The 15,195-nt window shown below is 40.5% G+C and overlaps 1 protein-coding gene across 3 annotated transcripts in view; it reads right to left on the minus strand.

The window, feature by feature from the left end:
• EEFSEC (eukaryotic elongation factor, selenocysteine-tRNA specific) overlaps nt 1-14,898 on the minus strand; it is a 129,411-nt gene extending 114,513 nt beyond the window's left edge. For 2 of the 3 annotated variants that reach the window (XM_066195233.1, XM_066195235.1), the window contains exon 1: nt 10,038-10,333. In XM_066195233.1, coding sequence (XP_066051330.1) covers nt 10,038-10,308 — 271 coding nt within the window. In that variant the 5' untranslated portion in view covers nt 10,309-10,333. Of the gene's footprint in view, nt 1-10,037; nt 10,334-14,704 lie in introns of those variants that run through there. The other variant, XM_066195234.1, reaches the window with a different exon arrangement.
• Between the last annotated feature and the right edge of the window lie 297 nt (nt 14,899-15,195).

Raw genomic sequence — 15,195 nt, forward strand, 5'->3', positions numbered from 1 at the left:
GGATTTCTTTAGTCTCTAAATGCAATCTAGACACCTAAAATTATTTACTATTTGAACCGTTTTCCTTATTCTCTGACAAAATGTGCCTTGGTCAGTTCTTTTGATGTCTTTAAAGGATACTTCCTAAACTAGAGTACAAACTCAAAATGTTTTCTACTTAATGCACAGTTCATCATTCTTTTCATAAATCTTCAGAGTTAGGGGACAGTACAATCCCGAAGTTGTGTACACACAGAACTGCACACTGAAGCCAAATAACACAAAATACTTATCTGAATCTTTCCATCACACAGCAACACTGCTGCACATGGGCATTACAATTTTGCACGATGGGGCAATCTCCTTCTACAAATTCATCTAATTCTTTGCATAACCACACTCACACTTATGCTGGGTTCCTCCACAACCAGCACCATCACACTGGTGCCATCTTTCAAGATGCTGAACACCTCCAATAAGCACTGAGGATTAACAATAGGTTAATAATTGCTGATGAGTCCTAAGCCCTTTGCACGGGATCATTCACAGAAACCTCCCTCAGCCCACATTTACTGCTGCTTCTCTCCTGTTCAGCAGGTGATGAACACACAAGAGCTGCTGCTGTGCTCACCTGACAGTGACAGCACAGAGCCAGAGAGGACCAAGCTGTGCCACACGGGTACTTTGCATGTGCACTCTAAGCCCCTCTTTAAATCACCTCACACTGGAATGTCAGCGTGGATAACCACTGCCAGAACATGACACAGAATACCCCCAAGTCAACCACAGCTCCAGGTAATCATGACCTCTCTTTTTACAACATAAATGCATAATTTCCGCACCACTCTTTGATGAGGGGACCACAGACTTAAAAAGAGGAAACAATTACTGTCATTAGAATTTCACCCAAGCGTGAGATTTAATCTCAGGCCATGGTCTTGCCAATGGCTGTGGGGGTCTCAATGGAGACAAAATTGCTCTGTGGGAGAAAAAAAATGCCTTGATGATGACATTAGTCAGCAAGAGAGACGGAGCTTTGTCTTCCATCCAACAGCACAGTCAAATACAAGGAAACCATTTTCCCTCCCCCTCTCCTTGATCCTAAAAAAGAAAACTACAATTTTGTTTTTCCCTCTGAAACGCAGTTTTAGCATACTTTGGAAGGCTTTCTTCCCCAAAGCAATACTGCTGAAACACTAGTTTTTAATATAAGAGAAGTAGATTTAAGCATGAATAAACATCTGTGACCAAAAAAAAAAAGTTCCTATGCCTATTCTTATTAATATCATAGGATATTAACTCTCAAACACTTCTATAGCTTTTTTTTACCCAACAGGTTTTTCATGACCATTTCAAATTTTACATATAGAGGAGAATCATACCTAAAGTACATTCACCTGCTCTACAATGCATTTAATGGAAGCAAGACAGGTAAAACTTGACCAAAAAAAAAAATTAGGGCAAAGTTTAACAACTAAAAAGAGCTCTTGAGATCCAAGAATACCAGCTTACTCTCATATGTCAATCATACGTTGCATCCCAAATAAGACAGAAAACAAAGGAAAACGTAAGCACAAAAGACAAGAAAGTGCTACAGGTAACGGAATTAAAATCATTTTTGCAGTAGTGCAGTAAAAAACCGATCTGCCGTGGACAAGAGTCATCATCATCACCCCTCCTATAACATGAACTAAAAAAGGAGATTTTCAACAATACCATAAAGCCCAAATGAATCTTACCTTCTTTAGAGCCTGAGGTGAGGCAGCCTGGATTCTTACCCAGATCAACTTCTATAAATCTCAAAATTCAAACCTCAATTTTTATTCCCCCTTATCATTCTTTACCTCCATGATGCTCCTGAACACAATTTCTTCATTTTTATTTAAGCTACACTGTCTATTCCATTTCCTCTCCTTCTGCTGTTACATTAAACATAAATATATATTTGTTTGTCCTAGTACTGGTAATGCTGATAATTACAATCTAACATAGGATTAATCAACCTAAATTTGAAACTGAGATTGTAATTCAATTTGGAAGCCAACACTAAGTATTTGATATTCACTTGAAGAGAGTCGATAGACTGCATGAGAGTACTTTGGTAAAATAATTGATGAGATGGGAAATAAAAATTATTGGTATTTACTTAGCCTGCAACACTTTCTGGAAGCAAATAGTTTAAAGGAAGCACTACAGAACAGCTACCTAATCTAAATTTCACACAGAGCACAAGTAATATTTTCCCACAGGATGCACACTATCTCTGCAGTCCCAGCTATGGAACAAGCTGTTCAAGTCTCCCTGCTGAAGCCTGCACTCAGTTTTACCCCATTATGAGCTGTGACCCACAGAACACAACATGTTCAAGAATCCAGCTGGAAATCACCACTGCAGAACATCTGTCCTTGCTCTTCAGCTTTCCAGGCCAACCTTAGGGTTCCAAGACAGAAAACAACTCACTGCCACAAGGAAAAACAACTTTTTATTACACTTAACAGTTCAGCAATGACAGCGTGCAGGTTTGGGTTGCTCACTTAGTGAGATCTGTTGCATGTCTGCTTTACAACTATAAGCTCAGTTTTTCCATCTGCATTTTGTTCTTCTAGGGGTTTTCATAAATAGTACTTTACAACAGCCATACAAAAACAGGTTATATTTTAAGTACAAAAAACCTAAAACAAATATATTAAGGAAATTCAGTTCATGGCTCCATCAAGCTAACTAGCTATTAAAATTAGTTTATACATAAGCAACATATCATTCTGCTTATATCCAGAATCTACTAATTGCAGACAATTTCTAAATCAAGATGCAGAACAAATACAGTAGAACCTTGTAAGGTTGGTTTGTCAATTAGCAGACCACCGAGTTGTCAAATTGTACTATTTAGCAAGTGGGCATATCCATCATGAGTAAAAATGCTACTTTGAAAAATGTGCTTTAAATTTACTTTATAAGGGTGATTTTAATTATAAATACGCTTCATATTTTACAGTAAGTTGTTCTGCATTTTATGCAGTTATTTATAATACTTCACTACATTAGTTGATATTCTAAAGCATCTAAAATTGATTAACAAAGCTTCCCCGCTCTTCCAAACAGCTTACAAATTAATTTAAAACAAGAATAAACATGAAGACAAAGTGAAAAGTGGTTACTTGATGAATGTTTGTACACATTATGCTGGAACAAAGAAATTCTGTTTTTAAACCAATAGGAAAAATGATCAAACAGACTTGAACAGCACCACTACAGAGCTTGGTTATTAAGCTTTCCTGAGAAGCTGTCATGGTTTTGTGTCAAATAGCACAGTTTTGTTGTATGCAAGCAAAAAACCACAACCACTCAGAAGCTTTGTAGAAAAATTGTCATATGTTAGCAAGGGACAATTTCACATTCAAACAAGTTTCAATAAAACCACTCCTGGTTATAATCTACACTTAAGATTGAGAATTCCATTATAAATCACATCTTCCAAACAAGAAATGCACTATTATTTTTATTTTTTACACCCCACACAGAAACCAGTACATTTCTGACAAGATTCTAAGAAGCAGCAGAAGAGAATGCGATTATTCACTATAACTTTTGATATCAGGAGGTATCAAGGAGGGTCTCTTGCTCCTTGTAAACTACTTGACCCAGAAAATGAACAGAAGACTCCTCCTGCTTCGGTCTCTAATATTGCCTAAGAGTTGCTGTTTAAGTTTAGAAAGTTGTAGAATGTGTAACTTAAACAGGGAAATCAGCTTCAAGTCAAAATTGCAGAAAAGGGCATAGAACAGAAATAATAGCAGCAGTCCCACTGCTGCAACACTCACAAAACCCACAGAAACAAGAAGGAATGCAATACATAGAAAGTTACAGCCATTAAAGTTATAATATAGACAGGAAAAACTTCACAAGACCCATACTTTAAAGTACCCTGATACACAACCTCAAGTTTCATTCTACCCAATATCACACAACAAATCCTATTTCACACAGCAGTGGTTCAAAGCAGATTTAGTACAACTAGCTTCCTTCTACCCAGTTATTAAAAGACATGGGGAGATGGGGAAGGAAGTGAAAGACTTCTGCCACTAAATTCCATGGTTCCCACATCAAACCAGTTGTTTTTTCTCACCTGTTACCTGTGTCTCATGACATGTGTAAGACAACATCCCATACGTCTTTGCTGCTTAAGGTACAAAAAGCACAACCCAAATTATAGATGAAATAAGACTAACCTTCCTTAAAACACAGAGGATGTTTTCTTTAAGAACGAGAAAAATTAACCCAGACTTTTATTCCAAATCGTCTACTTAATTCTGTTTCGATTCAGAGTGAGGTCACTCCCCCCATGCTGACCTGTTACCCCGAGTACTTATCCCTAAGATCCTATATTGTAAGCAAACACTGCCCTCTTGTGCACTGCAACGTCCAGGAGACAAAGTTCCACTTCGGGGGTTGTGGAGACCACGCAACAAAATTTTTATCCTGGTTGCCTTTCTTCATGCACAGCTCCTCAATTTTTTTTTTTTTAAAAAGTGGCTTTCTTTTTAAAAGGTCAATAAAAATACTCGTTTGTGTTGTCAGACAAGTATCTGGCACCAGCCAAATTACAATGACTAAAAAAAAGACACTGTTTCAATTTCATTTATGGAAATAAAGTTTATTTGAAATTTTAATATAAAGCAGTGTCAGCAATTCTCAAGTACCATGAACCCAAAGAGTCTAACAGGTTTTAGAAAACATTCCCACTAATGCTAGCTGAAGTCCCTTAACCCAGGAGTACTTCCATAACATCAGCCACTACATCAAGGTTTGTGGATAGGAATTACTCAAGAGTTGTATGTTATTTTTTTTTCCACCAGAACAGGGTTCATTATGTTACTCTCACTTCAAGCTGGCAGCCAAAGATCTCAAGACCCTGTAGTGACTTCTCTCTGACTAGAATGACATCCACTAAATACAAGGCACCCTTTCCCTCCATTCAACATCTCTACTCAACAGCAAGTCATCCACATATACATCTACAACTATAAAACTCTACTTGCTCACTCACCTAGAATAGAAAAAAAAAAACAAAACAAGAACTGTCACATCTTCACAAAGATCTCAACAAACAAAAGCTCACATCAACAGAAGTGTGTTTTCATTGCAGGAATGCAAAGATAACTCTAAGTTTACAAATCCTCTTAAAAGCTTATAACAAACTCAGCAAAACAACTAATCTGTGATAAAAGGTGTGTAGGGGGGGTGTGATATGTTAATCTTACAAATAATCTGCATCTGACTGAATTTGAATGCTGGTAGCAAGACCACGTTTCCCTTGATCTCACAAGCCTGTTTTCATTGTACTCATTTGCATCAGCAAGACTCACTTTTGCTATGCTCATTTCCCCCTCTCCAAGCTCTAGTGAAAGTTCAAAAGTCTTGGCCCCTCCAATGTATCAGGTATGAATTAATACCCTTCCTTAGCCGAACACAGAAGCAAAGTGGAAACAGACACTTGCAAGGCAGTCTTCTTTGAAAGGAACTGCAGGGACAAACAGTGACAATGAAGTTCTAGTTATAAAGTAAAAAGGTCAAAGGTTCATAGAGGCATAAGGATTATAAAACTACAAGTTTGTCAGAGCTCCCCCCAGCCCAGGTTTAAACAACTAGGGTCAAGCAATAGCTTTCCAATTAAAACCCTATAAATGGATACTCTGTCCTTTGAACTTCATAGGGAAAAAAAAAAAGAAAAAAAAAGAGATAATTTTCTGATTTAAAAGTTCTTTTGAGGACTCATCTTGAAATCAAAGAGATAAAGGGCATCTGACAACAGCTCACCTAAAGCAAACACATGGTATCCCTTGGCTGCCTGTGTGGGGGAAGTGGGGATGAGGTAATCATGTTCTCCTGTATTAGTGTGCTGACCCTTTGTAGGGCATGAAATTAACCATCAGCAAGGAAAAAATCTGCTACTGCTTAAACTACTTTGCTACGCAAAGTGGTCTTAAAATGAAATATGGGGATTGAATTTCGTCTGGCAGATTAACTTGTCTAACCTCTCTGCAGGCACCCCTTCCTGCTGAACTCATTTGAGAAACTATTCCAGACCCTATTGGTGCACAGGTCTGTGACGAACAAATGTAAAAGCAACTCTTATTTTATTTCAATGACATTAACATCAGCTTTGTGGACGATCAGGAGCACGACATTAACAAAAGAACTGAAGTTTAAAAGACCCCACAGTGCTGTGACAGAAACTACCCCATCTCAGTGTGGAATTTTATCAAAAATACCACCCTAAATCTCTACAGCAACAGAAGAATGACAAAAATATCAGTCCTGCATCTTGCAGTCATTCCTTCAGTGTACAAACCAAGTGTAAGGCTGACGTGGGTGCTCCTTACTGCTTGGGACAAGATAAGAATTGGCTCTTGAGGTTTAGTCACTCAGGTTTGTTTGCTCTCCTTAGAAAGTAAGACACAAATGGCTGTAAATATTGGTTTTGCTGCCTTGCTTGAGACAAGATCCTGCTAAAGCACAGGAAAAGTCTGAAACTGTGTTTTAAAATAAAGAGTTCTGTTCTTATTGTTTGAAAGAGTAAGACAGAAATACATAGCACAGTCCAAGCCACACAGCTACCCACAATAACTTAATGCCTTCCTGCCAGAGACACACAAGAGCCTCAGAAGAATACAAACCCATATGGTTCGAATACAAGTGAGAGGCATGATGAACTATACACCAAGTGACTATTACTTATTCCATTCCAACCTTGACTATCACCTTCCAGCTAAAACTTAAACAAAACATCTTGGGTGAAACTGCCTGCAACATTTCCAATTCCCAGCATGCAGGTTAAAAAAAAAAAAAAAAAAAAAAAAAAAAACCACAACAAAAAACACCCAAAACAAAACACTTTTGATTTAACATTTGATATGTTTTGTTTTCAAGGACGAGCGTTGCAAGAAAAGTGTAGCCACACAGAATGAAATATGATTTCTATTTTTCATTCCATTTGGTTACTGCTCAAATATTCTGCATTCATTTAATCCTAAGGTATTGTGTCTGAACAAGCATCTTGTGAGTGACTGTGAAAAGTATTCACAAGGTCAAGCACTACCTGGCACAGCATGACAAAAATGCAACACTAGATCCTGACATGAAAAAATCCACTTCAGGAATTAGCTACACACAGAAATATGTTAAAGAGTGGTAAACAGTAACATTTAATCTGTGAGCAGATTTATCAGCTTTGTACAGCAAAGGAATTAACCCTTAGAAGCACACCAGGAGCACAGAAAAGATGACAGCTACAAGAGAGAGATAACCTGGGACACCACTGGTGAAAATGGCACTTTGGAAGAGAAGAGCCAGAGAGTGACTCCTCAGAAGGAAATCCTTGAGCTCCTCATCTCATGGGAGACCTGAGTGAAAAATGCTGGTGCTACCCAGCCACAGCAGATGGTGTTTCCATGAGCTGGGATCACTCAAGGGGAAGCCAACTAGTTTATCCTGCCTTCAGTGAAAAAAGAGAACTGCAAACAACAAGATACAATAACATTTTCACAGCAGTAGCTTCTCCTGCAAACCCTGCATGCACATGACAAACAGAGTTCTGAAGCAGCCCTCTCATCTCTGCTGTCAGTCCACCTTCCAAATCCTCACACTCGGCTCCCTTGCCCACAGGCATCCTACTTCTAGTTTTTCTGCAGATCAACTCCCACCTATAGCTACCCCAGGATTTGAATTCAGAACACTGGTACTTTAAAAAGGTATGGAAAATCTGAGATACAGAATAAACACAGGAAGATAAAGTACTTTGCACTTAAATCTTATTGAAAAACCATATATAGAGAAAACGTGTAGCAACAGGGAAATCACAGATTCTATCAAAAAGAAAAGGGTAGTGGCATTCCTGGTTGCAGAGAAAATGTTTGGAAAAGTGAACCCTTAATGCTTAGTGATGAGGAAGTAGATGAAAATAACCTAAATTTTTCAAGTAGCATTATCTGGGAGGACTCACTTTCCATTCCTGAAGTGGTGAAAAAGTTGGCATTATTGAAATGCCCATGAACACCAAAGAATGTACCCTGTTACACAAGACATGCTACACTTCAGTTTGAGTTTCACCAAACCTGTAAGCACCTCAACAGTCCCACAGACACAGATCAGGTTTTATCATCAAGGTTTCACCTTTCAAACTTGGTAGTAAAAAACCCATCCACTATCAAGATACATCGATGTTATCAAGCAAAAAACTGAAGTTCCTAATCCTTTAAACTATTAACACAATACTGCATTTTCTCTACAACCCTTTCTTAACACACAGAATTGCGGTAAGTCACACTAATCAACTGTCTTACTTCACTAAGATACATAACCTGCTATAACTGGAACTAAGTGAGTTTGATGTGCTTATGTAGGCTGGATATTAGGAAAAAGTCTTTTACAGAAAGGGTAATAAAGTACTGGAATATCCACCGGGGGAGGTGGTGGATTCACCATCTCTGGATGTGTTTAAGGAAAGACTAGATGTGGCACTTGGTGGCATGGTTTAGTTGAGGTTAGGGTTGGGTTAGACTTGATGATCTTGGAAGTCTCTTCCTACCTAATGATTCTGTGTCTGAATTACCATCTGTAAAGAATTATTTTTGCTGGGAAGAAAACTCTATCATCATCTCATCCCATTCATGCCTCCCTTCGCCCTGCAAGGCCTCTCAATAAACAAATCTGAGTAACTTATTCAGCTGACAACTGTGACTAAATAGTTTGAAGATCTTCATAAAAACAACAGAAAGCAATGAGAAGTCTGTGTATCAAACAACCACCCCAAATAAGTGTTATAGAAAAACAAAACTGGTTAAAGCTGATTTCTAGGTTTTCCCATGTCCACTTCATGAGAAAGTTTACACCATTCAGATTCGTTGCCTCTGGCAGAAAGGAATGTCTGACTACAACTGACCCTTCAGTACGTTCAAGAAAGAGCTGCCAAAGTCAACTCTGCTCTTCAGAAGATAATCAGGTGGTTACAATTACTAAAGGATGATAAGAGATTGTCAAGTACAAGAGATGATTACAAGACCGCAGATTTCTGGAATTAAGCACACACCCACTCCTCCCTTGCAGCTGTGGGGCACACATTGATGATACAAAGCATTTTACTGCTGATGAAACCGACAAATAGGTAAATGTTTATTATCCTACCCACAAGAACCGCAACTTACAAATAACTGTTCAAAAGGGGGTTAAATTCCTGCATCATGACAAGTGACTCAGCTGAACCTCAGTCTAGCCAAGAAACGTTGTCTTACGAAACTATGACCAAGTTGTCACTCAAGAGACCCTGGCAGAGGAACTGAACTTGCAGGCTGGTCCCCGCAGTTGCATCAACCTGTGACTACTTTAAACTCCTGCAGCTGTGACTCCATCATATCCTCAGCCAAGCACCGACCACCTTTTACGCTCTTTAGAAGAGATGGAAGGGGGAGACAGCACAAAGTGAACTGATTTTAAATGAGCCCTAATGGAAACCAAATTAACCTTCTGATAACACCCACGAAGACTAAAAGAGTTACCAAAATCCACGAAATTATTTCTAAGCCTAAAATTATCATGCTACAACTCCCTAGTCCTCCCAGACAACATGGGCATGTCCAGCAACTATATCACAGCTCTCAGCTTACAGGCAACATCAAACTCTGACGACTTTAACAGGCAAGAAAACAGAAATTTATAAAGCTCTTCTGTGCCATTTGTAAGGCCTCCGTGCACAACAAACAGAACTTTTTTTCCCGATAAGTGCAAGAAACCTGAGCACACCCGACCGTCCAAATAGCACCCCAAGAACTCACACTGTAAAAAGTCCTTTTCTATGAGCGCTGATTTTTATTTGAAGAGCAAGCGTAGCAAAGTCACAGGTCCGTGACAAACCTGACAGCCCCCGTGCTCTCGGTTTGGGCACAGCCGGAGCCCCCGACTGCCCGCGGCCCCGCTCCCACCCCGGGCACGGACCCCGAGGAAGGCTGGAGCCCCCCGGGAGGCACGGCAGCCCCGGGGCGGGCCCCCTGCGCCCCCCTTACCGCCGATGATGGTGCGGATGAGGGAGGCGTGCCCCGGGCAATCGACCAGCGTGAACTGGAGCTCGCCGGGCCCCGGGCCCAGCTGCGGCGGCAGCGCGGTGCGCAGGCAGGAGAAGCCCAGGTCCAGCGTGATGCCCCGCGCGCGGCTCTGCGGCGCCCGGTCGAAGGCGGCGGTGGAGCCGGTGGTGCTGAGCGCCCGCGCCAGCGCCGTCTTGCCGCTGTCGATGTGGCCCAGCACTCCCACGTTCACGTTCAGGACGCGGGCGGCCATGGCGGCGCTGCGCCCGCCCGGTCCGTCCCCACAGCGCCCCTGCGGCAACGCGGGCCCCGCCGCCGCCGTTCCGCCCGCCGGGGGCCCGTGCGCGGGGCCGGGGCCGGGCAGAGCCGGCGGCGGGCTGCCGGCAGCTCCGCGGGCGGCGTGAGAACCGCCCCAGCTCACCTCTCTGCCCTGCGCTGCCCTGCCAGGCACCCCCTGCAGGGAGAGGCGATTTCAGTGGATTGCTTTAATGGGCACATACCCAGCAGCTGTGTGCCCGGCCTGAGGCAGGGCTGGGAGCCAGCAGCCCGGGGTAAGGGGCACCTGAGCATCCGCACCTTGGCTCGCATCTCGCCGACGCTAATCACACGCTGCAGGGCTGCTTAAACCGTCACATCACCCCCCGCCCCAAGCAAACCCCGGTGCTGCTGGAACTGTGGTGACCAGGTTTGATATCAAAGTCACATGGGCATTGCAAACCCACGTGAAAAAACAGGACACGTTTGGATCATTTATTCTCCTTACACTTAATAAATTCTAGACTTGCATCATTCATTTTGCTGTAAAGGGATATTTAAGTTAGGTAAGAAGCTGCTTTAAAAATCATATCCTTAATGAATTAAGAATCCAAGATTATTAACAGTGATGAACAGCTCTCCTGGAAACCACCACTCCCACCACCAAAACCGACAAGCAGGTGAACATTGGAGAGGCCTGAGGGCGCTTCAGAGGCTGAGGACATGATTCCCTCACTGATTGAAGTCACTTCACTTCACTGATAACCCAGGGAGGTAAATGCTCTACTGGATAAAGCTTAACACTTGTGCTCGGCATTTCAATAGCGACTAAGGAGCCCAAAGTACCTATTCTAACGATTACAACTCTTTACAAGCCAGGAAACCAACTCTGTGTCACGGACTTCCCACAAGTGTCAAAGTAGACTAGACTTGTTCTATATTCTACTTTTTTTTTTTTTTCCTTTGGGAGCAGTGCAGTTGCTTTTCTGCTCACTCTGCAGTAATACATATTGCTCATAGTAATAGCATTCACATCTGAATAACTAATGAATGAGCCAGAAGTGTAAAATTACTTGCCTAAGGCTATCAGCAAAATCATGGATTTGGTTTTTAGGCTTTGACTCCAAACTCCAGGGTTTTTTCTTATAAAGAAATCTGCTTTATATACCAACACTTTCAATATAAAAGAGTTTGGTTTAAAGCTGATGCAAATTACTCCTCCTTCCCAAACATATGGAAGTCAAGATGACAAAATCAATGACTCAAATGAAAAAGGGGGAAAAATTGCATTTCTTCCTAGCACTCAGTGTTACTTGAGAGACACCTGTCTCCCTAAAGGAAAGATGTGAACTCACAAGGAATACTGAACTAGCCTAGCTAATCAGCTTCTCGAACAGAATAGTTCAACCTGATGGAAGCTCTGTCATGGGAGCCAAATTAAGCATAATGTCACTTTTCAGACCAAGTTCCCAGGCTTTGAATAGTTTCCTGTTAAGTCATAAGGCCCATATACACTTCCTTGTGCTGAATCTGTTAAATCAATAGGCACTTGCAAAGGGAAGGGAAAGTTTACACCAATTCCCATAAGGCCCTAAAAAGTCAGAATCCTCACAGATATCCCTGTATCATATAACCTTATATACCCTAAACTTCTTTTCTTTTAGCTTTTTTAAATGAGTTCAGAAAGAAGAGGTGGAAAAAGGTCTGATTCTCAACCAGCAAAGGTGGTATCCAGAAGTCCTCCCAAAACATCTAAAATAACAGCTATTTTTCAACAAGCCTCGACAAAGTAGAAAGGTCTAAAACCTCGTACAACTCTTGAGAAAACTGGCAATGAAGTCAAGGAGGTCCTGTTTCAATACTCACAGTGTAAGAGGCCACAACAGGGCTCATGTGAGATCCACTTTGGTCTGCCAGCTTAACAAAGAGATGCATTTTGCTCAGCCAGAATTTAGAGGGATACTGGATAGAACTTAGAGGATGAAAAAAATACAATTCTTTCTGTTAAGGATAGCTAAGAAAGGAAGATAAAAATCCGCAGGAAAATGGATTTCATTCCACTCCTCATGTAACAATAGTGGCCCTTCTTTTACTCCTGAGTGACCTGCAAGAAGAAGGAGTATCCGGTAGAAATGGAATTTTGGTTTTTTCCCTTTAGACACAGAAAAGATTTGCAACTTTCTAGACAGGGAAGCAGTTGCTTCTCTGTAGAGGGAATTTAAAAACTCAATGCCTACAGCTTTGTCGCTACCACTGAGATCATACTTCTGTCTCCAGGGTTTTAGAGCCTGTGGATCTGTTTTTGCCACATATTACTTGAGGAAATCTTAGAGTGCACATAGTATCTGTGAAATTAATAACTTCAATCATCATTATCAAAGAAGAAATCTGATAGACACAGGCATTTTTACTCAGCATTTAGAAAGGTCCATTCTGTTAGCTTACAAATTCTTAGAATTAATTACAAATTTGGAAATTAAGGTGTGGCATTCAGTAGGACACGTCACTCCTATTGCTTTGAAGAATAGAAAAATAATCAGCTTCTTTTGCAGGAAACAAAACAAGACATGACCACTAGCCCCACCACTCCCTACCCCTGCACGAAGGTCTTGGTATTACTGAGAGGGGAGCCTAGCAAAATGAGAGAATCCCATCTTCTCCAGATTTTTCTACGTCCCTCACAAAATTTGTAGCATGTAGCTGTTTTCCTTGTTTTGCCCTAAACTAACCATTCTCCATCCCAGTTGTTCTCTCCCGTATGGAATTTCTTCCTTAAAACATGTTCACTTTAATTGCTAAAGTTTGTGGACTCATGGGAGAAAGGGCAGGAAGTCAGACTTTTGGGATAGGGTAAAAATGTAAAGGTCATTCACACACTCACACACAAATATTCTCTCTCACTCCAAAAATAATACACTATTTGACAGTTTCAGGATTCAGCATGTCCCACTGAAATTTGAAAGCTTATGTGAAACCAGGCTACGTCCTGTAACCTCAAACATTTAGTCTAGGAAAACAGCTCTCAAGTCTCCAGCTCCCACATCGGGTATCGCATGACATCTGTGCCAAATAGAAGACCTCAAACCAGGGGGCAAAAGAAATGTTGGTAAAATGAGTTGATTAAACCTGGGGAATAACAGTTCAGACTGTTAGTGACAGGTATTATTTTTTCTGATTAGCTGGCTAGTGAAATATTAAATTATACTCAAAGCATCCATAGAATGAGCTGGGCAGAATGGTCACACAACCATTATGTTCCATCTGGTGGCCTGGACAAAGGAGAAAGAAGTAATGATTTGAAACTGAATTATTTTATCCTCTCTCTCTATTATGTTAACGAGTCCAAAAAGTCACAGAAAATAATGTAAAAGTTGAGGTTTTATATTGCCTCATACTGATGCATCACAAGACAAGACACCAGCTATAAAAGATGATATACAATATGGAAGTTCAGTTCTAAACTTCCCAGTAGTTCCACTTGTACTCTGCTCTTCCTGGGGAATAAATAATTAATCCTGTGTGGTCTGAAGGATTATTGTTTATTTTCCCTCATCTGAATGTCCTCTTTTTCCCCTCTTTAACTGCAACTTCAGGACAACACTCAAAGAACATATGGAATGCGTAAAACAATCAACACAATAAGCAATGCCAAACCTGGCACAGTTAAGTAATACCTGTGAGCAAACAGGAGGGAGAAGTCAGCCTTACATCTGTCCAGCAAACTATTTTTTATTTCTACTGAGGTATCCTCTTCTACTACAAACACAAACCCAAACAATTTTAATCATGTTTTCTGCAGGTCAATATTAAAATTGTACCTTCTTTATGGCAGCAGATTTTATTTACTGAACAGCAATGGTCAGTAGCAGACAGAAGTTTTAGGCTCTAAATTCTGAGTTTGAGACATCTTATTGCTCAGAATAGAGACAAACACTTAACACTGTTTCTTATCCACTTTGAGCAGGAAAAATCCCTAATTAGTATTTCCAAAGTTAAAGAACCGTATGTAGCATATCTGATTTTTATAGACATAGAACATTTCTATCCTTCCTCCAAGTTACAGTGAAGATTAACAGCAACTCTCTATTCCCACCATCTACATTCCTGTATATTGAATTTAACCAAAAATAAATAAGCAAATATTACTAAATAGACTTTGAAATGCCATAATCTCAAAACCAGGTCTTGTTGCAACATCAAACAAGATAACACAGACCATATGGACAGGTTTAAGTCTAAGTTAACAAATTATGTATTTCACCCTTTTGAAAAGGAGGGTCACACCTACCCTGAACCCCTTGATAGCAACATCACTGCTATCATTCAGAGCTCTTGCCAGACTTGCTAATTATTCTTCCAGAACTGGCAGAAACTTGAACTCTGACCAGACTTACCCACAGCACTTGCGGCAGTTTAATGCACTGGAGAAATCAAAGTTGTATATTTGCTCTTTTACAAAGGAAGAAGTCTGCAGCTCAGTAGTTATTAGGCGTTTGTATTCTGTGACTAATATGACCCTGAGAAGATGTACACAGTCTAATGGCATACATACTTTCCTAATTATTTAAAGAATAGCTCATATTTGTTAGTCAAAAATTCTTAGCTGAACAGTTATTTAGCAGGATACCCTTAGAAAGGCGTTGAACCACACATGTGTGCAATTATATTGTAATTACAATTTTAAACTAGAGTATGTAAATATAAGCTGACAGAGCAATTAACAGAAAAAGAAAGCAACAATAAGCAAGGTCTTTTCTTTGCCAAATTGCATTTACAATAAAACTACTGGAAGCTCTTGAACGAAGAAGGAATGAATAGCATCTATGTGGTTTACCAGGCTTTTGCAAACTGAACTCCCATCCTCCCTAAAACTGCTCTCCGAGCT

The sequence above is a fragment of the Chamaea fasciata genome, unplaced genomic scaffold (assembly GCF_029207755.1).
Source record: "Chamaea fasciata isolate MVZ Bird 193981 ecotype frontalis unplaced genomic scaffold, bChaFas1.0.hap1 SCAF_13, whole genome shotgun sequence".
Lineage (NCBI taxonomy): Eukaryota > Metazoa > Chordata > Aves > Passeriformes > Sylviidae > Chamaea > Chamaea fasciata.